Genomic DNA, 22,498 nt, shown 5'->3' with positions numbered 1-22,498 from the left:
GCAGTGGCTGGCCAGCTGAGAAGTGGAGAGGGGTACCTCTGACCAGGGCCCGCCACGCCTCAGCCAGGCGGGGTTCTCAACTGCTTTATTTTAATATATTTTTTATTTTTTAAAAAGATATTATTTATTCATGAGAGACACAGAGAGAGGGGCAGAGGGAGAAGCAGGCTCCCCACAGGGAGCCCAGTGCAGGATTCGATCCCAGGACCCCAGGGTCAGGGTCACGCCCTGAGCCAAAGGCAGATGCTCGACCACAGAGCCACCCGGGCGTCCCTCTGAACTGTTTTAAAAGCTGTCAGTCTGGGTCTGGTCCAGAGGAAGAGCTGCGGCCCTTCATTCCCCGTCCCTGCCCTGTGTAGTGGGGAAATGCAAAAGGAGCATCTTTCTTTGAAATCTTAGGTTTTTAACTGGGTTTGGTTTGAATTCTCAACTTGTAAGGATACAGAAATTCCCAAATGCATTGTTAAAGGCCATGGGGTACAGGATGCAGTTTGGGGAAGTTTTCCCCCTATGCGTTCTTGGGTTTGTTTGTTTGTTTTTTTAAGATTTATTTGCTTTAGAGAGAATCCCAAGCAGACTCCCTGCTGAGCGCGGAGCCCCGCGTGGGGCCCTGAGATGCGACCTGAGCTGAAACCAAGAGTCAGACCCTTAACCGAGCTACCAAGGCACACCTAGGCCTTCTTGTTTCTAAGCACTTATTATTTTATGGATATTACTGTCAGAGCCTATTAATTATGGTTTTTATCGCTCAGTAAGGCTGAAAGAGAAAAAAGGAAATCAGTACTTCTCCATATAACTTAAATGCTATACTACTAACGGGAATTAACTCGGCGCTTTCGCAGGGCTCGCTTAATTCATAATTAAAGGGCTTGGTTTATCAGGGAAGGGCTGCCCATAATCCCTATTAGTAGAGTGTGCAATATTAAGGGTTGGAAGCTCTGAGAGAGAATCTCATTCACCCCTTTTTTTGTTGCACAGATGAGGCAGCTGAAGTGTAGGGGTATGAAGAGGTTTACCTGACAGCTTAGTTGGGGGTCGGACGGGTTTGCACCTCTTACCTCTTAACTAGTGAATTAGTTCTTTCTTTTCCAAGAGCACGATGAGTTTATGCATCATGTTTTAACTTCTGGCTCCAGCCTTCTTCCCTGTCAGCGATTTGGAGGATACACGGGTCCCTCACATGGTTTTCGTAAACTGGGCCTTGGTGCTTCTGACCTCGGTCCAAGGAGCTCACCCAGATTTCATTGCAAAGAAACCCCCCACCACTTGCTAATCAGAGGACGGACACCTTACCCTGCTGCCTTGCAGCCTAGGCTCCTGGCTGGAGGGACAAGGTAGGCGGGCTTTTGAAGTAACGTTTCATTTGAGCCTCTCCTCCTGCCTCTTCTTCATTGGTCCCTGGTGGAACTGGATTGAAGGGCTGGGGGTGGGTGGGTGGGGCAGCAGCCCTGCCGGCCAGGAGGATGAACACAGCTGTGGGTCTTTCCGTGGGGAAGCAGAGTGGGGAAGCAGAGTGTCGGGGAGGCAGCGGTGCTGGACGGAGGAGAGCCTCGCACTGGAGGCCGTGGCTTTTGGGTCAGAAGACCTGGGTTTGTAAGCTCTTGTTTCCTATTTACCTCTTTGATCTTATTTTTTTAAATTAAAAAAAAAATTTTTTTTAAATTTATTTATGATAGGCACACAGTGAGAGAGAGAGAGAGAGAGAGAGAGAGGCAGAGACACAGGCAGAGGGAGAAGCAGGCTCCATGCACCGGGAGCCCGACGTGGGATTTGATCCCGGGTCTCCAGGATCGCGGCCTGGGCCAAAGGCAGGCGCTAAACCGCTGCGCCACCCAGGGATCCCCCCTATTTACCTCTTTGAACTCATGCTTAATAATCCATAACTCAGAGGGCTATTCCAAGTGTCAGTTTTTTTTTTCAATTTTATTATTTTTAAAATATTTATTTACTTTAGAGAAGGAGAGAGTGGACAGTGCACTGAGCACGGAGCTGGCTGTGGGGATCCGTCCCAGGACCCTGAGATCATGACCCGAGCTGAAAGCAAGAGCTGGATGATTAACCGGCTGAGCCACCCGGCTGCCCTAATGGGTGTCCGCTTTTTTAAAAAGGCGATGTATACATATTATGTAGACCACAAAGTGATTTGCAAATAATCTATCACTAAGAGAGAATGGGAGGAATGAGAGTGGGAACGGTGGCAGCTCTTATGCAGAGGGGTTGCCAAAGGAGAAGGGGGTGTGGTGGTAGTGGTTGCAGTAGGTGAAGAGGTAGGGGTAGTAGTCAGCATGTGGTAGGCAAATCCCTCTCCTTAACGGAGGAAAAAAAAGAAAAGCAACGACATGGATGAAGCTACAGAGTATGATACTAAGCGAAATAAGCCAGTGAGAGAAAGACAGATGCTATATGATTCCACTCCGATGTAGGACTTAAGAAACATGGGCAGCCCGGGTGGCCCAGCGGTTTAGCACCGCCTTTGACCCAGAGTGTGATCCTGGAGACCCGGGATCGAGTCCGACATCGGGCTCCCTGCGTGGAGCCTGCTTCTCCCTCTACCTCTCTCTCTCTCTCTCTCTCTCTCTCTCTGTGTCTCTGATAAATAAATAAAATCTTAAAAAAAAAGAGGACTTAAGAAATAGATGATCAGAGAATTAAAGAGACAAACAAAAAACCCTACTCTTAGCTATTAAGAGAACCAACTGCTGGTTACCAGAGGGGCTGGGGTGGGTGGGGAGATGAGTGAAACAGGTGATGGGGATGGAGAGCACATGTAACCTTGATGAGCACTGAGCAATACGTGGACTCGAGGCACCACGTTATAGACCCATAACTAAATACTGCGTGTTAACTCTACTGGAATTTAAAAAGTCTAAAAATCATATACGTATGTGTTTGCCTATGTATGTGTACATGTGCACCTCCACCCTGCAGAGTACTTTTATTTATTTATTTATTTATTTATTTATTTATTGCATTCCTATACTTTATCTTCTTTTTTTTTAATAAATTTATTTTTTATTGGTGTTCAATTTGCCAACATATGGAATAACACCCAGTGCTCATCCCGTCAAGTGCCCCCCTCAGTGCCCATCACCCAGTCACCCCCACCCTCCGCCAACCTCCCCTTCCACCACCCCTAGTCGCAAAGTACTTTTAAAGGTTTTCCCGTTTCCTCTGATTCCCTTAGCACAGTGTTAGAACTCTGATTTCCGCCTGTGAACTCGAAGAGTCATCTGTTATTAAGCCATCCGAGTGACCTGAGTAGATCTGTAGCGTTTCATAAAATCCATGTTAAAGCAGCGATACAGGTTCGCCTCGCATTGGAAAGCCACTAAGGGAATGTGGAAGCTGAAGAAGAAGTTTCAGATTTTGCTCTGCCTCATATACCTTCAAGGGGTGTGTGGGGAGTCCTTTTCTACCAGGACAAAGGCCTTGCACGGGGTATGTCTCTAAGGAAATCTTTTTTTTTTTTTTTTTTAATTTTTAAAATTTATTTATGATAGTCACAGATAGAGAGAGAGAGAGGCAGAGACACAGGCAGAGGGAGAAGCAGGCTCCATGCACCGGGAGCCCGACGTGGGATTCGATCCCAGGTCTCCAGGATCGCGCCCTGGGCCAAAGGCAGGCGCTAAACCCCTGCGCCACCCAGGGATCCCTCTCTAAGGAAATCTTAAGAAAACACAGAATTGTATTTTGAAGCTCAGGACCCGTCAAAAAGAACTTGCCCAGGGTCACCCCTGGATCGGGGATGAAACTGGAATAGTGTGCTTGCGGCTGCCAGGCGGGGTCTCTTTCCATTTTGCTTTGCCGACAGACTTCGCCAGTCAAGGCTCCTTGGTTGCAAGTGACAGAAAGCTCAACTCAACGTGGCCTGAACACAACTAAACAAAAAAGGGGAATATCCCGTCTCGTTTAACTAAAAAAGGGCAGGGGTAGATCCAGCTTCAGGTGTGACCTAAATGGCATCAATAGGACTTAGAGTTTCTTTCCATTCCCCTGGGTGGGATCCAGCCTTACAAGACCCTCTAGTGACGGGATGGGTGCCAGGAACTTTAGGTTTCGAGGCCTCACAACTTCAAGTCCCACAGAAAAGTTTCTTCTTCGCAGCGGCCCAAGCAGAAGCCTATGCCTGACTCTCCGTGGTCCGGAAAGGTGCGCACCTCCTGTCTCGGGCCTGGAGGATGCAGCTCCCACCTGACGGCCCTAAGCCATATGGTCCCCCGAGTCAGGGGCTAAGCCTGACACCAGCTAATCTGTGGACATGGTGGGGTGTCCTGGAGGAGAGCTGGGGGGGGGGGGGCATGGCAGCCAGCAGATGCCGGCCGCCCTGGAGCTTTGTCTTAGGAGACTTTAGTGAAGCAGTTGTTTGTGTGAAGGATTTCTTTTTCCCTTGTAGGTGCTAAAACCGTTTCTAAACATCTTTGCTTGTTACTGAATATACTTCCTGCTTTTCTTACAGGTGTCGCCCTGGCATTTCTAATGTTTTCGCTGGTGGCGGTATCCTACAGCCGTAGCTTTCCAGCCGCCCTATAGTTTGACATTGGCCGTTTGAGTCACGAACCTACAGATAAAATGGCAAAAATAAACACACGTAGAGCGATTATAAAAGTGACTGATCATCCAACAAAACTTTGGGGCACTTAAACTTTGTGGATACTTATAATCCATCTGGCCTTTGACTCGCCTCTGCATGCGTACGTGGGTTCTTCCCATTTCTTACGGCTGCCTCCTATTTCTTGCTGAGTTTTTTGGAGTATGGAGTCTTTGAGCAGAGTTGGTTACAATTTCTTTTCCAAATTATATTTATTTTACAGAAATATGTGGATATGGCTTGAGCATCATGATCTATTAGTAAGTTACTAAATAAAAAGTAGACTGCAAAATAGTAGGATCTGATTTGTGTTTTATTTTATTTTTTAAAGATTTTATTTATTTATTCATGAGAGACAGAGAGAGAGAGGGAGTCAGAGACCCAGGCAGAGGGAGAAGCAGGCTCCATGCAGGGAGCCCGACACAGGACTCGATTCCGGGTCTCCAGGATCATGCCCTGGGCCGAAGGCAGGTGCTAAACCGCTGAGCCACCCAGATGTCTGTGTGTTTTATTTTAATTTAATTAATTTATTTGAGAGACAGAAAGAGCACAGGAGCAGGGGTCAGAGAGGGAGAGGGAGAAACAGGCTCCTTGCTGAGCAGAGAGTTTGATGTAGGGCTGGATCCCTAGGACCCCAGGATCATGACCTGAGCTGAAGGCGGATGCTTACCTGTCTGAGCCACCCAGGCGCTCCTGATTTGTGTTTTAAAAAAAGAAAATAGGCCACGGTGTCCATGGCAGTTGTCTCTGAGGGGGTGAGTGATATCACTATCTATGTTTTTTGAGCTTTTCTGTGTGTTTCAAGCTCTAAAAATGGATAAAAATAAATTGTTAAAGATACATGCATTTATATAGCATTTCCTATAACTTTACCATCCACTAAAAAAAAAAAAAAAAATGTATTGACCTTGCTTTGGAGGCAGAATCTGAAGCTAGTTTTAATAACAATGAGTTACTTCCCCATATAATGTTTCTTAGTCACTGTTATCAATTTTGTGAATCATTTCAAGGATTGGGGATCTATATGTTCTATAAGAACATGTATATTCCGTAGACCTGAGGTGGAGGGCAATGAGTGTTTTATAAGTCTGAAAAGAAAATTGAATCAGGATCCTTGGGTAGCTCGTGGGGGTTTAGCGCCTGCCTTCGGCCCAGGGTGTGATCCTGGGGTCCCGGGATCGAGTCGCACGTCGGGCTCCCTGCATGGAGCCCGACGTGCGACTTTAAAAAAAATTTGAATCAATTTTTAAGCATCTCTGCTTTTACTTGGATATTGGCCACACCACTTCAAATTGAGTACATGGTGCGATGGAAGCACATCTCTAATGTAATCTACATTGGTATTTTTTTGAAAAATCAATGAAAAGTATGTTCTAGTAGATATTTTCATGCATTGTGTTCACACAAATGGGACCATGAAGTACTCAAGGGATCCCCGCCTTGAGACTCCTGACGCCGGGTTTCCCACCAGCTTTATGTAAAGGATGCATTGCAAGGTATGCATCCTTTTGGGGCCTCGGATTTTTTTCTGGCTTCACCAGGACAAGTTTAGCTTAGGCGATTTCTGAGGTTCCTTTCAGTGACTTCCCCTTAGTGAGCACTGGGCCTTGGGATCACCTAAATCTGGTGGAAGCCGAGATTGGGTTTATCGCCCAACTCTCTCCCTGCCCCAGTCCTACTAATTCCATTAGTCTCCACCTCCATCATCTCTGAATTTTGAAATCATTTGCTCTGATTCTGGAGGCCAGAGAGAGCCCTTTCTTCCTTCGGTATCCAATGGACAGGAATCCAGGAAATGGGGCATATAAGGGAGGCGCCACTGACGTTTTCTAAGGGCCTGCAGTGTGTGCAGGGCCGAGGGCTGGCATGAGAGGCAGCGTACAGTCTTCCGTTGCCCTCCAGCAGCAAGCAGATGCCAGGAGAGAGAGGTAGGACGTGAAAGCAATGAAGCAAAGTAGGGAGGCGTACAGCCTGGAAGCCATAGGGCTCAATTACTTAATACCTTTGTGCTCTAGCTCAGCTGTTTACATTCTCTGAACCTCCTTTTCCTAAAACTACCCACCCAGAGGAGTTTCTATTTTTTTTTTTTTTTTTAAAGGTGGCCTTTTATTTTATTTATTTATGATAGTCACACACACAGAGAGAGAGAGAGAGAGAGGCAGAGACATAGGCAGAAGGAGAAGCAGGCTCCATGCACCGGGAGCCCGACGTGGGATTCGATCCCGGGTCTCCAGGATCGCGCCCTGGGCCAAAGGCAGGCGCCAAACCGCTGCGCCACCCAGGGATCCCCCAGAGGAGTTTCTTCAAGGAGTAGAGACAATATCCATAAAGAGTGGTCTGGGGTGCGGCCTGGGAGCCAGGATTCTATGGGTTCCCAAGCGATTGGTTTTATTTATTTATTTTTATTTATTAATTATTTTTTAAGCGATTGGCTTTAATGTGTAGTCAAGGTTGAGACCCATGATGTTAAAGCCTTATCGCAGTTCCTGATACAGAGCAGATAATCAATAATTGGTGTGTAGGATTATGGTAGTTCAGAGCATGAGACAGTTTTAGGTAAATGGGAGGGTGAGACCCTAGTGAAATTTCAGGAAGGTGGTATCATTTTTTTTTTTTTAGGATTTTTTTTTAAGTAATCTCTACATCCAACATGGGGCTTGAACTCATGCCCCCGAGATCAAGAGTTGTATGCTTCACTGACTGAACCGGCCAGGCGCCCCAGGAAGGCAGTGGTATTTTAACCAGCTCTTAAAAGAAAAGGTCAACAATTACAGTGTGAACAAAAAGATCTGGAAGTTGGAAAGGTGGGTCCATCGAGGACCAGAACTCAGGTGTCTCAGTATTACATACATCTGTGTGAGTTTGCATTTCTGTCCTCAAAGAGTCGAAGGTCTCACTCCTCACTGAACGTATCCAAGGATGTCACCTGTGTTCATTATCTATTGCTTTGTAACCAAATTAGCCCAAATCTTCGTGTCTGAGGCAACAATAGTTATTGTCTTTCATTGTTTCTGTGTGTCAGAAATATAGATGAGGTACAAAGAGGATGGCTTATCTCTTTCCCTCTGTATCCAGAGCTTCATCTAGAAGACGTGAAGACTGGAGATAGGATAGAGTGGCCTATAGATTCATTCACTCACATGTCTCTGGTCGGTGTTGGGTGTTGGCTGAGGGCCTAGCTGGTGCTATCAGTTGGAACACTCGTATCCGGGCTTCCTTACATCAGGGTGAGTGTCCTGAGAGAGATAGGGAGCCAGACAGAAGCTGTATCCTTTGTATGATCTCGTTTTGGAAGACTCATAGCATCAATTACGACTGATTTTGTTAGAAATGAGCCACTGAGTCCAGCCCATATTCAAAGGAAGGAGAATTAGATTCCCCTTAGATTCCACCATTTGAAGCGTGGGAGGAATGTACAAGGATTTATAGGATTTATTTATTTATTTATTTATTTATTTATTTATTTATTTATTTATTTATTTATTTAAGATTTTATTTATTTATTCATGAGAGACACAGAGAGAGAGAGAGAGAGAGGCAGACACAGGCAGAGGGAGAAGCAGGCTCCACGCAGGGAGCCTGATGAGGGACTTGATACCGGGTCCCCAGGATCACGCCCTGGGCTGAAGGTGGCTAAACCTCTAAGCCACCAGGGCTGCCCTATAGGACATATTTATAACCCACCATATTAGGGCATCTGGGTGGCTCAGTCCGTTAAGCACATGACTCTGATTTCAGCTCAGCGCATGATTTTAGGGTCATGGGATTGAGCCCCGAGGTGGGCTCTGTGCTCCGTGGGGGAGTCTGCTGAAAATTCTCTCTCTTCCTCTCCCTCTGCCCTTCCCCTCTGCTTGCATGCATGCACCCTCTGTCACTCTCTCTCCTCTCTCTGTCTCTCATATAAATAAATCTTAAAAAACCCCAAAACAAACCCACCATAGTATGGAATAGCCTAATTCCTTCTAGCCTGTCATGGCTAGAATCTTGGGTTTGGAATACGAAGATGTGACTTCAAGTCCGGTTGCTACCCTTAGAGGAAGGCAAATGAGAGTCAGGTATGTTCTTATGTTTTGCTCACGATACACAAATGCACATTATTCTTTCCTCTTCTGATTCCACTAACCTTCCCTGGATTGAGAATGAAACAAGGGGCAAAAGAAAGAACGACAAAGGTAAACCGTAAGATCAAGTGAGCAAGGAAAAATGAGCATGAATAGAAACAGGGTTCTCTTTTATCCTGTGTAACCCCAAATATTTCTAATATGAAAAATCAATACAATTTTATAGGCAATAGGTACTACTGATAATACAGAAATTATTTCCAATTCATGCAAAAAGGTACTATTAAAAAAAAGTATAGATGTCTTTGAGGTGCCTGGCTGGCTCAGTCAGCTGAGCGTCTGACTCTTGATTGCGGCTCAGGTCATGATCTCAGGGCGTGGGATCGAGGCCCGTGTCAGGCTCTGTGCTCAGTGGGAGTCTGCTTGAGATTCTCTGTCCCTATTCCTGCTTGTGCATGCACACTCTCTTGAATAGATATTTAAAAAAAAAAACACATAGATATCTTTAAAATTGCACGTATGTGTAGGTATTTTATATACATATTTACTTACATATATATATGTAAATGCGTAGAAAAAGAACTGGAATGATACCCACCAAACAAAGGGGTCATTCCACGAGAGGGACATGAATGAGGGAAGAGGGATCTCTATCTATCTATCTATCTATCTATCTATCTATCTATCTATTTATCTATCTATTTATTTATTTATTTAAAATTTACATGGTTATTGTGTTTTATTTTTATTTATTTATTATTTATTTAATTTATAAGAGGGGTGTTTAAATGTTTAAGGATTTTTGATGATTTTCAGTGATGACTTTAAAAAAATTAATGAGCACATACAACTACCTTACTCACATTAACTAAAAATACTTTCTTAAGGAAGATCTGTGTGTAATATTGAGCACTGGGTAGGAGGGGATATTGTCTCCAGTAACCAGTTGCCTGCTGTTGTCTCTTACAGCTGGACCCGTGGGTGATTTTAACTTGAGAGTAGTGGGACTCATCGTTAGCCTGAGGGGGTAGGAGTGACAGCCTGACTTAGCCGGGTGGGGAGGAGGCCGGAGGACCCGGGAGGTGAGGCATGGAGCCCGAAGACAGGTGAGGTAGCTGGAGTCCGGTAGCATTGCCGTCGGAGGGGCTTCAGCCTGAGCCTTTGAGCCCAGGAGGAGCCCAGGCCAGAGCTTCAGGAGCCCTCACCAGTTGTTCCACTGATGAACAGACAAAGCTCCGAGTGATAGTTTTTGTCACCAAGTGTCCGACTTCATCCTGGAGTATCTTTGCAAGACTCTAGATTGTTCCAGGAGGACCGATAACGACTCGTTCCCCAGCTCTGGGTCTTCCTCCCTGCCAGCCCTGCGTGGGGTTGCCCGGCCTTACTCTGTGACGAAGAGAAGCTGGCGTTCTGCAGAGTTGCCTTAGCCAGATCCTGTGAACAACGGGGGCCTTGCTCAGGGTCACGCACACCAGCTTCTGGAGGCGTCTCATCCATCAGCTCCGATCGCGGCCTTTCCAGCCCCTGCCCTAGCTAGCGTTGCGGTTCCCCGGGGCGGGGCAAGCCGTGGCCAGGGCTGGACACCGCTGCTCATGCACCCTGCTCGAGGCCTGTGACCAGTTCTACTCACCCCCGCGGGTTCCCTGAGGGCCCACCTAGGCCTCAGTGGTCCTGAACGGCCAGTGCAGCGGGAAGAGGGAGCAGGCTCCGGGACTGTGGCCGGCCTACCCGTGGCTCCCTGGACACCGTCCCGGTTTCTGAGGCTCCTGGGGGTTGATGGTGGAGGCTGCCCGGGGGGTGCGGGGACAGAACTCGGGAACGGAGAATGAGGGTCCGCTCCAGATTCCTGAGACGTTCGGGCCTTGGCCGGTTTGGGTCCTGGCCGCCCGGGGGTGAGGCCCGGAGCGTGTAGACCAGGCCCGAAACGTACTCCCCGCCGGGAGGCCCCGGGACAGCAGTCCCCGAGGCCCGAAGGGTGCCGTTCGTTGGCCAAAGCTACGGTTTTGGCGTCTGAAGTGACCTCCTGCCCCCCGGGGAGGCTTGTGGGAGACTCCTGAGGCCGGGGGTTGGGGGCCGCGTGTGGACAGCTTGTGAGCGGCCCGTGCAACCCGGAGCGCTGGGAGACCGCGGCCCCGCATGACCTGGGCCCCGAGCGTGCGGCTGCCACCGTCTTCATGTTTGTCGCATCGTTTCCCCGACAGACTCGGCGTTGATGCTGTGCCGGACGCCCCCCGACCATGAGCTACTGGGACGCGGAGGGAAGGAGCCGTGTGCAGTACCGGCGGCATTTCCTGGTGGACAACAGCGTGTTTCACGGTGAGTGGCCTCTTGTGCCTCGGGGACCTGGGGTCCTGTCCCGCCTCCCATGGCGCCGTGTGGCCAGCGGGGCCGTCGGCGGGACCCCGGGCTTCAGGGACCTCGCTGGTGGCCAAGCTGCCCCGGAGCCCCGCGGCCGTAAGCGGCTGCCCCCTCCAGGGCCTCACGCGGGCTCAGCTCGGTGTCCCCGGGCCCGCTCGGGACGGCCACCGTCCCCGCCACCACGTGCTGGCCCAGTGACCGGGCCAGGGCTGGGGGCCTCGGCAGTCCTGCTGTGCCCCGAGTGGCATTTAGGAGCCCAGGCTGTGCGGGGGCCCGGGGTGTCGGGGGCCCTCTCCAGCAGGGGCCGCGGGCTGCGTGGGGCCCAGGGGGAGCCCCGGGCTCGGTGGGCCGCGTCCCCATCCCGCCAGCCGGGCCTCTGACCCTCCCCGGTTACTGTTGCCTCCCAGTCGGTGACAGTGGTGACAGTCCCGCGCTTTACTACCGCTTTACATTACGTTTAAGAGGAACGTGGCCTTACCTGCCTTATGGAAGGACACGACGTGTGTTTGTGTTCGTTCTGCGTCCGGCTCCCCGGCCCTCGGGCATCACCAGGTGAGGGGCCCCTCACCTCCAGGTCCCTCCCCGGGACGGGAGCGGGGCCAGGTGACCTGCCCGCGTGGACCCAGGTAACCCCAGCAAGGTCAGGGCCCAGGCCCGGCGTCTCCTCGGCCAAGGGCGGCGGGGCTGTGACCCTCAGGGTGGCCCTGAGCTGTCGCCGGACTCCTGGGAACTGCACGCGCGGCTCCTGCTCGCTGTCACGGAGGTGCCGTGGGGTCTTTTCCGCTACGGCTCTGTATTTGTAATAAGAAGGAATAGATATGATGGCTGAGGAAACCAGGCGTCAGGAAAACTAGCTTTATTTTTTTTCAAGTCTTGCCTTGTGCCCGACGAGACAAAGTGCAGATTCAAAGGCCTCCACAGCCTCGTCCGGAGATCTCAAAAGCTACAACGACCTAAACACCATTTTCTACGCATTTTTTACAGTCGTGTTGTCGCTTAGCAGGTTGCCATCTCGGGCCGCGGCCTTGACGAACCCGGCGGCCTGCATTCTCTGACACCATCGCGATGCCCATTATTTATCCTGTTTCGTGCAGAGGAAGCGGAGGCTCCGCGACGTCGTGAAGCGGGAGCTAAATTTCAAACTCTGATCTTTTCGAACCCCCAAACCCCATCGTTTCTCTCCTCCCAGTCTGCTCATCCCCATTGCAAGAGAGAAACGGAGGCTAAAAGTTCTATCACAGGCTAAAGTCCTGTCCAGCAGTATTTGCTCCTCTACTAACTAGCCAGGCTGTGGTCTGGAGCAACTGGTACCATCCTTTTTTTTATTATTATTATTATTATTATTATTTTTTTTTTTAATTTTTATTTATTTATGATAGTCACAGAGAGATTGAGAGAGAGGCAGAGACACAGGCAGAGGGAGAAGCAGGCTCCATGCACCGGGAGCCCGACGTGGGATTTGATCCCGGGTCTCCGGGATCGCGCCCTGGGCCAAAGGCAGGCGCCAAACCGCTGCGCCACCCAGGGATCCCAAGTACCATCCTTTTTAAATTTAAAAAAAAAAAAATTTTTTTTGAAGATTTTATTTATTTATTATTTATTTTATTTATTCCTGAGAGACACAGAGAGAGAGGCAGAGACACAGGCAGAGAGAGAAGCAGGCTCCATGCAGGGAGCCCGATGCAGGACTCGATCCCAGGACCCCGGGGTCACGCCCTGAGCCGAAGGCAGACACCCAATTGCTGAGCCCCCCGGGCGTCCCCAATACCATCGTTCAAGAGCTCCGTTCTCTCCTTGCGAAGTGCACATGCCGGTCTTGATGATTTCGAGGTTGTCTCTAGTCCTAATACCTGAGATCCTACTGAAGCACTTCTGAGAGTTAAGATCACGGGTGTTCTGTGAGCTGCCTTTTTGCTGAACACGAGATACACAAGGGGGCAGTACAACACCTAAAATATGGTTTGGTTGCTCGCATTTTTAGGATTCTTCTGGAAGGAATTAGAGATACCAGATCTTCCCAAGGTTAAAAGCACTAAAGCCCATTAGAATCGTGATGTTATTCATTTACAAGAAAGCAAAAGCTTTACGGAGCTCAGGTAGTATTATGGATTTCTACGCCTAAGGATGTGTAATTCTGTAAAGAGTGAGGCCTCTACTCTTCCTCTTTACTTACCTCTGCAAACAGGAATATCAAGACAGGAACCTGTTTGACTTAAGGGAGACTTGGGAGGCCAGGGGAGCTCTAGTGATAACATCTTTGTAGAGGATTTCAGAACGTGCCTGAGAGGAGAGCGAGGGCAGGACACCACGTTGGGTCAGAGATGTCAGGTATCTTCCGGAAGGGGGCTTCTGGAATATGGGATGAGCATTTGGAGGCGTTTTGTCCACTAGCTTGGCTTCTCCTTGTCTATGTTGATAACTTTTCTTATATAACCAAATTAACCAAAACAAAGAAAATCTCTTCCATTATAAACAGGAAAAAAAAAAAACCACCCCACTTCCTCCGCAAGATAATAGACTTGGACTACGTAGACTTTACTGTGTAAATGGTGCTGGTCACTCTTTACATGTAGTTTTTTTTTTTTTTAATTAAGATTTTATTTATTTATTCATGAGAGACACAGAGAAAGAGAGAGAGACAGACAGAGAGAAGCAGGCTCCATGCAGGGAGCCCGACGCGAGACTTGATCCCGGGTCTCCAGGATCACACCCTGGGCTGAAGGTAGCGCTAAACCGCTGAGCCACCCGGGCTGCCCTTTATTTATTTATTTTTTTTTTATTATTTTTAAAAATTTTTTAAAATTTTTATTTATGATAGTCACAGAGAGAGAGAGAGAGAGAGGCAGAGACACAGGCAGAGGGAGAAGCAGGCTCCATGCACCGGGAGCCCGACGTGGGATTTGATCCCGGGTCTCCAGGATCGCGCCCTGGGCCAAAGGCAGGCGCCAAACCGCTGCGCCACCCAGGGATCCCCCGGGCTGTCCTTTACATACAGTTTTAATCAGTAGCTCCAGGAGAAAAGAGCTACATTAAAAAGAGGACTATTTGGGCTACAATGGGCCAATAAAAGTAAAAAAAAAAAAAAAAAAATGGTAGCCCTTGTATGTTGTTTCACAGTTCCTAAAGCATACTTATAGCCTCATTTTCTGAGTATGGAGGGTGATATGTTCTCATTACCCACAATCCCACAACCCAAAGGAAAACACTGCTAAGAGTCTGTTTTTGTTCAGTGTTTTATCTTCTCTTTCATCTTTGCAACAATCCTAATGGTAGGAACGAAATAGCTGGGAAAGTTAGGAAATGATCTAAATTGGCTGACAAAAATGACCCAGTTAAATCGACATAATTCTGTGTTCAGTGATGAGAGGAACCCTGATAGGAATTACAAAAAGCTGTGTTTTTCGTTTCCCACTCCTCCGTCCTTTGCCCAGATTTTTAGGGAATCTGTTGATCCAAAAGGGATTGTGTTTTTGCCGAAGAAGCCCATTGCTGAGTTTTTTTTTTTTTTTTTTGCTTGGCATTTATTCACTTGGTATTTGTGTAGTATGAATCTTGTTTGTTTGTTTTTAAGATTTTATTTTAAAGCAACCTCTACACCCAATGTGCGGCTCAAATTTATAACCCTGAGATCGAGAGTCACATGCTCTACCAACTGAGCCAGTCAGGGGCCTCTAACATGTTGTAATAGACTATACGTGCATGAAATATTCTTATTTGAAAATTGCCTTCACTGTCTGTTGTTTCTCTTGGTTGTAGTGAATTGTGGCATTTTTTTTTTTCTGACCTGAAACAGATCCTTATGTATTTATTCATGAGAGACCCAGGCAGAGGGAGAAGCAGGCTCCATGCAGGGAGCCCGACGCGGGACTCGATCCCGGGACCCCGGGGTCACGGCCTGGGCCCAAGGCAGATGCTCAACTGCTGAGCCACCCGGGCGCCCCTGAGACAGATTCTTAAACCAATAATCAGTGTATTTGCAATATATATATATGTATATATATTTTGCACATAAGGTTTTCCACACATTTGAGTCCCTTAAGAGAATAAATTGAGAGGTGACTTAATTTTTGTTTTCATGCACCATTATACTTGTGATGTTGGAAAGAATTATTAATTGCTTTCCTTTAAGTTATTATGGTATCATTTCAGCTTATATTGAAATTTATTTCTGTTGCTATGATGTTATATTGAATGTTTCTGAATGACCATCACAAATCTACAGTCGAAAGGTTTTGGACTCTATTAGGAGTCTCTCTTGCTACCTAGGGATAAGGTGACAGTTCTCTTATTATTAAGTGCGTAATATGTCTTCTCAAAAAGTGCCTTATATGTACTTTCACTTTGCCTCAAGCAACCCTCTAATGCAACTAATTAATTTAGTTAATTAATTTAATGGGTTACTTTTCACCTACCCTCCTTTTCGTGGCCAGAGGCCTACTCAGTGACGTGAATTTAGAGACTCGATTGTTAGTTGTAAGAGAAGGTGGGCTCGGGTGGGATCCTGGAGACTAGTTCTATTCCTATTTTCACTACTGACTTGTGTTGCCTTTGTCACCTTTGGGGAGCCTCAGTTTCTCTCTCTCTCTCCAAAACGAGGGTTTGGCCAGCTTCCAGAGTTCCCACTAGCAGTAACGCTTGAGGTCTCCGTGTAGTCAGACGTCAGGACGGGTATGTGGTGAATGCGAGTGTCCTACAGGCCGGGATGTGGGAAGGTAAGGCTGGCAAGATGGTGATCAAGACACAGTAAGATGCTCTTTTGACTGTAAAGTTTGTAGTTAGCTTTGCACTGGCAGAAAGTTATGTTTCCCGGGACCCCTGGGGGCTCTGGGGTTGAGCGTCTGCCTCCGGCCCAGGGCGTGATCCTGGGTTCCTGGGATCGAGTCCCATGTCGGGTTCCCTGCATGGAGCCTGCTTCTCCCTCTGCCTGTGACTCTGCCCCTCTCTCTCTGTCTCCCATGAATAAATAAATAAAATCTTAAAAAAAAAAAAAAGAAGAAAGTTATATTTCTCTTTTGGGAGGAGGGGTGTGTGTGTATACACGTGTGTGCACACGTGTGTGCACGCACCTACAGGTGCTCCTGAGTTCCCTTGACCATGGAGAGACCAGGAATTAGGACTGAGAGGAGAGCTTTCAGGACAAACGTCATTATATTCAAAAAAGCAGAGTGGAGAAGTTCCCTCCCCTTACACGGAATTCCATCTTTCCTGGAAAAAGAAGGAAGAATGCCAGGAATGAATTATGGTTCTCGTTAATGAGGCTGTTTTATTAACATGCTACGACTTCAGCAGCAGCTTTAGGGGTTTGGGGCATTACTAGATCTTATATTAGTTTCATTGCTGAGGCAAATGACGCTTTTTCCATCCAACAATTGTATAAACATCTTCCAGGTCCAGAAAATACGAGTACGCATAGAATTACTCAATGCAGCGACGGTCAAGTTTTGTGAGCATCATTAAGATCAAAAGCATCATCTCCTGAGAGCACCTGGCTGGCTCAGTCGGTAGAGCGTGCGACTCTTGATCCTGGGGTCATGAGTTCAAGCCCCACATTGGGCACAGAGATTACTTAAAAAAAAAAAAAAAGTATTATCTCTTGGGGAGTAACACTGCATGCAAAAAATTGCAAGCACAAGTTGAGAAAGAGGGTGGAAAAAAAAAGGAAGGTAGACGGTAAGGGAGAAAATGTATTGAGTGCTTTAAATTTTATAAATTGGGGCAGCCCGGGTGGCTCAGAGGTTTAGCGCCGCCTTCAGCCCAGGGTGTGATCCTGGAGACCCGGGATCGAGTCCCACATCGGGCTCCCTGTGTGGAGCCTGCTTCTCCCTCTGCCTGTTTCTTGGCCTCTCTCTCTCTCTCTTTGTATCTCTCATAAATAAATAGATAAAATCTTAAAAAAAATAAATTTTATAAATTGTAATACAAGTGATCCTGGAAGCGGCCTTGCCCAGTGAATTCCTCTTTAGCCCTCTCCTCATGTCTCCCCCCGCCCCTACCCCTAAAGGATGGCCACTGAGGCACAAAGCATCTAGTGAGGTCTTCTTTCAGGCCTGTGGTGTTTAGGCGCACCTTGCAGCCATGCCAGTGGCAGCGGAGGCCTAGGCGGTGGCAGGCGCGGCCTGATCCAGGCGTGGCCCCTTATGGGTGCTGCCCTCCAGCTGGGTTGCTCTGGGTGAGTTGTTCCCCGTGGGATCAAGCTGTCATGTCAGCAAAATGCTGTGATTCAGGACAAGTTCTTTCCAAGGGCTTGTTTTATTTAAAAAATTTTTAAATTTTATTTTATTATTTTATTTTATTAAAAACATTTTATTTTATTTTTAACCTTCTCTCCTCATCCCACTTTTAACAGAGGGTGATTGGAGAATTTGCTGTGGATGAATGCACTGGATGTATGCACTTCCCTCTTCCCACTGTCTGAGACCAATTGCAGCCAGCCTTACAAATACTTACGTGCTAGTTACAACACCAAGGAAATGACCTTTTATATGAGCTCGTATGAAACAGAATGATTCTATAGCTTTTTGGGAACAGGTGCTCTTCCTTCATTTCTCGGAATTACAAAAAATTCTCAATGAAATGCTATTTATTTTATATTTTAAAAGGTGAGGTTAATTTCTGTCTTTCTTAATGATGGGCATTTCATCCGCGGCTTGTTTATTGGGTATTCTCAACTTAGTGTAGCACATACAAGAACTTGTTGAATTTTTCTCCAACTGATGCCTTTAAAAGCACTCTTTGCAACATCTTTGGCAGATTCTATACTTTCTGGCTACTTTTTGGTTATTGAAGGTCTAATCCTATTTATTTATTTATTTATTTATAGATTTTTTTTTTTTTTTTTAAGGAATGGCTTTGTTTTCTTTTTTTTCTTTTTTCTTTTTTTATTTTTATGATAGTCACAGAGAGAGAGAGAGAGAGAGGCAGAGACACAGGCAGAGGGAGAAGCAGGCTCCATGCACCGGGAGCTCGACGTGGGATTCGATCCCGGGTCTCCAGGATCGCGCCCTGGGCCAAAGGCAGGCGCCAAACCGCTGCGCCACCCAGGGATCCCTTATTTATAGATTTTATTTATTTATTTGAGAGAGAGGGGGGTGGGCAGAGACACAGGCAGAGGGAGTAGCAGGCTCCATGCAGGGAGCCCGATGAGGGACTTGATCCCAGGTCTCCAGGATCACACCCTGGGCTGAAGCTGGCGCTAAACCGCTGAGCCACTCGGGCTGCCCTCTAATCCTATTTATTTATTATTATTTATTTATTTATTTATTCATTAGAGACACACAGAGAGAGGTGGAGACCCAGGCAGAGGGTGAAGCAGGCCCCATGCAGGGAGCCCGATGCCGGACTCCATCCCAGGACTGCAGGATCACGCCCTGAGCCAAAGGCAGATGCTCAACCGCTGAGCCACTGGGGCTGCCCTGTAATCCAATTTAAAACATTAATCTCAAACTCCTTTATGTCCCGTCTCCTTCCTGAACCCCCAACACAGGCCTGAGGGTGGAGGTTCGCATGACTCGGCTCTGAACATCCTCCCCTTGAAGAAGGGTTGAGGCTCAGCTCCTTAGATTTGGGCCGAGATGGATGAGAGATGGGGAAGCAAAGTTCCTGGCACCTGGCTTGTGGGGCAGTGGGTGTGCGGTGATCAAGAGCCCCTCTGGGTCCATCCTCTGTGAGTGTTGAATTTCACCTGGCTCCTCACCAGGGGCTCCTTCAGCGAGGCCCCCCCCCCCCCCAGCCCCACCCCTGGTCCCTTCCTGATTCCCTCTGGCTGAGGCCTGGCTTGCCTTGCCCTGAGGACGCTGCCCAGCCCCTGCCCTTAGATCTCCACGCAGACTGCTGCAGGCTGAGGAGGAGGAGGGGGGTCCTGAAGTTACCGCCTGCCTTCCCCAGACCTCCTGGCTGTGGTTTCCCTTGCCCCTTCTCACCCTGTTATAGGGGCGACTCCCACAAGCCTCAAGAAACCGGACTCACTCTTTGGCAGCTCTTCCCCTGCGTGTCTCGGGGGGTGAGGGTACTGCCTCCGATTTCCTTCCTCGGACTGCCATCCTGCCTCTCCAGGCTCTCGGCTCTGCACGTCATAGGGGGCTGCGAAGGGGACTTCGACTGGATGCCATGCCATCCCCCAGCCCCTGATAATTCTCCTTGGACCCCCCCCTCCCAGAGACACTCCACTCTGGTTCTTGCCCGCTAAGATTTTGAATTAGGGTGACCGAACTTCCCCCAAGGTTTTGGTGTTCACTGTGCTTGCTTTTTGTGCAAGGTTATGTCACTGGGTTGACCAGAGCCAAGCGACGATCTAGAACCACGAGCGTCCCCGCCGAGACGTGTTAGTCTCTTTTCCCCCATCCCGGAATCCAACGACGGGGAGATTTCTCTGGGGAGCTGAGTCCTCTGTGATCTTGCTGGTCATGTTTTCTATGTCGAGGCCACTCACATTCTGTAAGGACCGAGGGGATGAGAAGATCCAGGTAGAGTGCAAAGCGGCCAATAGAAGGTCTGGATGTTTGGGAAGCCCAGGTGCGTGAGCAGCAACAACGGTCAAGCTTTAGTTGTTAGAAGCCACGGGCCTGGTGCTGAGAAGTGAGACCCGGCAGGCCTTTGCTGTTGGACTCCAGCTCTTTCTCCTCAACCATGGCCACTGGGAGTCCAGCCAGGCAGAAAGGCCCTTGCTTGTTTTATTCCTTTATGCTTGGGAATACCAATTTTCTGATTACTAAATTGGAAAGAAGAAATAACACGTCTAATAAACAGTCAACGTTTCCTTCAGATTTGCAGACTTCTCACATTTTAAATGGCTGCTTATGAGAATTATTTCCCCTTAGACCTGTGTTACAAATTTAAGCCTTTGTTCTTTAAGCTGCATTTCCATAATTATAATTAATTTTCCCCTGCTCCCTCATTTTCCCAATTGTCGTTTTCTACTCTGTGCCTCATGTATGCACAGAGATTGATGGGAGGATGAAATATCTTTCCGTGAGTAGATTCAGGGTTCTTTCAGGGCAACGTGATTATTTAGTTGCACAAAAGATCCAGGTTTTTTTTTTTTTTTTTTTTTTTTCTTGGACCCACAGTAATGATTATTAGTGATTGCATTTGTGGTCACAAAAACTTCCTATTTCACATCCATCAAAACAGAGGTTAAAAAACTGCAGTTTGTCCGTTTATATTGTATAAATGGAAAGTCATCCCAATGGACCTGCGATACTTTATATTTTGCAAGCCCTGGGTGTCAAAGGGATAGATAATTTGATTCAGAGTTAAGGCTGGTGGCCTGGTGTGAAGCGGTTTCACCCTCCCTCCACCTCAGCTCCTGTGCACACGCTGGTGACTCCCACCCGCACACCCTGGCTTAGAGGGTCCCGACCCAGATGTCCACCCTCTCCCCCATCACTCCACAGATGGGCCCCCAGGCTCATCATACCTGAAGCGGAACTCCCTCTTCCGACTGACAGATCAGCCTCGCCAGCCTCAACTTGTCCTCCCCCTCCCTCATTATGCCCCAGCTGTGCTGACCTTTGCATTCCTCGCTCCCACAACTTCACTTCTTCACTCGTCTAGCTTTCAACTCATCCTTCAGACCCCAGAGTAAAGGTTCCTTCTGCAGCGAAGCGGAAGTCTGACTTCCCAGACTAGGTCGGGCCCCTGGTTTAGGCCGTCCTGTCCCCCAGCACGGCCGCCTCACTGCATTATCACTGTTATGATAGAACAGTTTCCTGAAAACCAGTTTGATTTCTGTCTCCCTCCCCATTCCTTCTGTGTTCCAGGAGAACAGAGACTTTTCTGACTTCTCTCCCCAGTGCGTTGCATGCATTATAGTAGGTGCTCAGTGAACCACTACTGAATGACGTTACTCACTCAATAGGGGAGATAAGAACCCTTTACTGTTTCATTATTTTTGCACTCCGAGTTTGGCTTTTAGTCTTTTTGCCGTTGGATGCATCGGTTCTCTGGCTGCAGACCCTCTTCTTTCCTTCACTTAGGTTTTTGCCTTGGAGAACAAAAGAATACCCATAACACATTCCTTCCTGAGACTGAGGAGGAAAAGGCCACTTCTGCTGAGAATCCTGGTGTGCTTTATTTTTTTTAATTTTATTTTATTTTTTTTTCTGGTGTGCTTTAGAAAAGATTACTACAACCGTATGGTGCCTTGAAATGGAAAAGGACAAACTCTTACATTCTTTAAAAGAACTTTAGACTTCTTGAATTCATTTAATATCACTTTCCAGAATTTCCATGTTGGTTAGACGTGTGTTTATTTTATTCAGCTCTGAATATGGAGGTTTCACTCGTTAAAATCACACTATCAGTAAGACCTGCTTAATTGCAGTGTTTTGCATGTTATTAAAATTCTCTGCTGCTTGTGTCTGAAGAATCTTCAGCCCGCAGAAGTAAGTGTTGTCTGTGGGCTAATTCTTACCCCAGAGAGCATAGAATAGACCTGCACCAAAACAAAAGCACCAGTTTCCTCTGTAAAGGAGGAGAATAGGAGGGCTGGGGCTACATGAGAAGAATAACCAAACAGCATAGGGCCTCTTTAAAACTTAAGAAGATGCACTCTTATTCCAGATTTGCAAATAAGAAAAAATGGTCAGCATCTAGGCCTTTCATCTGAGAATCCCAAGCGATGCAAGAGTACACGCCTGACTTCAGGTAGCAAAGTCACTCAAATAATAATAATAATAATAATAATAATAATAATAATAATAATAATATCTTACCTACCCGGGTAAGGTAAATGTGGAATTTGTGAAAACATTTTTTGTCCAATTCTGTTTTGCCTATTCCATATCCTGGTCAGAATATGTGACCATGTCACAGCCTGCTCAGATTGTTTTTCGTACTTAGATATCAACGATGCTGACTTACGCCCAATTAAAAGGGAGAACAGTGAACGCATTTATTAATCAAGTGCCTATTTTTATTCCTTGCCGACGCGGAATTGAACATCAGTGTATATTCACAAATGAGCATTCTTGGAAATTACCGCCAGTGCCAGAGTTTCAAGGCCTTGTGCTTTTTTTAAGCTCACAGGAGCTTATCCCTGGATGTGGAGACTTGTATCCGGTACCTCTCAGGGCCTGTGGTTCCAGCCTCTGCTGCACTTCGGAATCGCCTGGGATATGGAGTTGTTGCGTGTGTCCCCCTCAGAGATTCCGACCTAATTGGTCTGGGGTGTGGCCAGGGCGTGAGAGAAGTTTTAGATCTCTCCAGGAGATGCCACTGGGCAGCCAGTTAGATTCTGGTGGGTTGAAAACCCCAGACTTAAGGTGACAAATACGTGTTGTCTCAACAGAGCCACAGAACTCATGAGTTTGGTAATGGGTATTTTCTGTGATAGCCTGCATTGTACTAAATCTTAAAAGCATGGGAAGAGGAGCATCTAATAAGAAGGATCTGGATACAAAAGCGTGAGCGTAGAGACAGGAAAATGCAGAAGGGTCATTTATGATTGGGATCCTGTGGATACTGGTTTTCTTTCTTTCTTCCTTTCTTTCTT

The 22,498-nt window shown here is 47.5% G+C and overlaps 1 protein-coding gene across 5 annotated transcripts in view; it reads left to right on the top strand.

Moving 5' to 3' along the window:
- Positions 1–22,498, top strand: part of PLCH1 (phospholipase C eta 1) — a 203,727-nt gene that overhangs the window by 22,656 nt on the left and 158,573 nt on the right. For all 5 annotated transcript variants that reach the window (XM_049099691.1, XM_049099696.1, XM_049099695.1 and 2 more), the window contains one exon: positions 10,851–10,965. In XM_049099691.1, coding sequence (XP_048955648.1) covers positions 10,887–10,965 — 79 coding nt within the window. In that variant the 5' untranslated portion in view covers positions 10,851–10,886. The remainder of the gene's footprint in view (positions 1–10,850; positions 10,966–22,498) is intronic.

Source organism: Canis lupus, chromosome 23 (genome assembly GCF_003254725.2).
Source record: "Canis lupus dingo isolate Sandy chromosome 23, ASM325472v2, whole genome shotgun sequence".
NCBI classification, from domain to species: Eukaryota; Metazoa; Chordata; class Mammalia; order Carnivora; family Canidae; genus Canis; species Canis lupus.
Note: the sequence above shows the minus strand (reverse complement) of the source record. Positions and strands in the feature narration are given on the sequence as shown.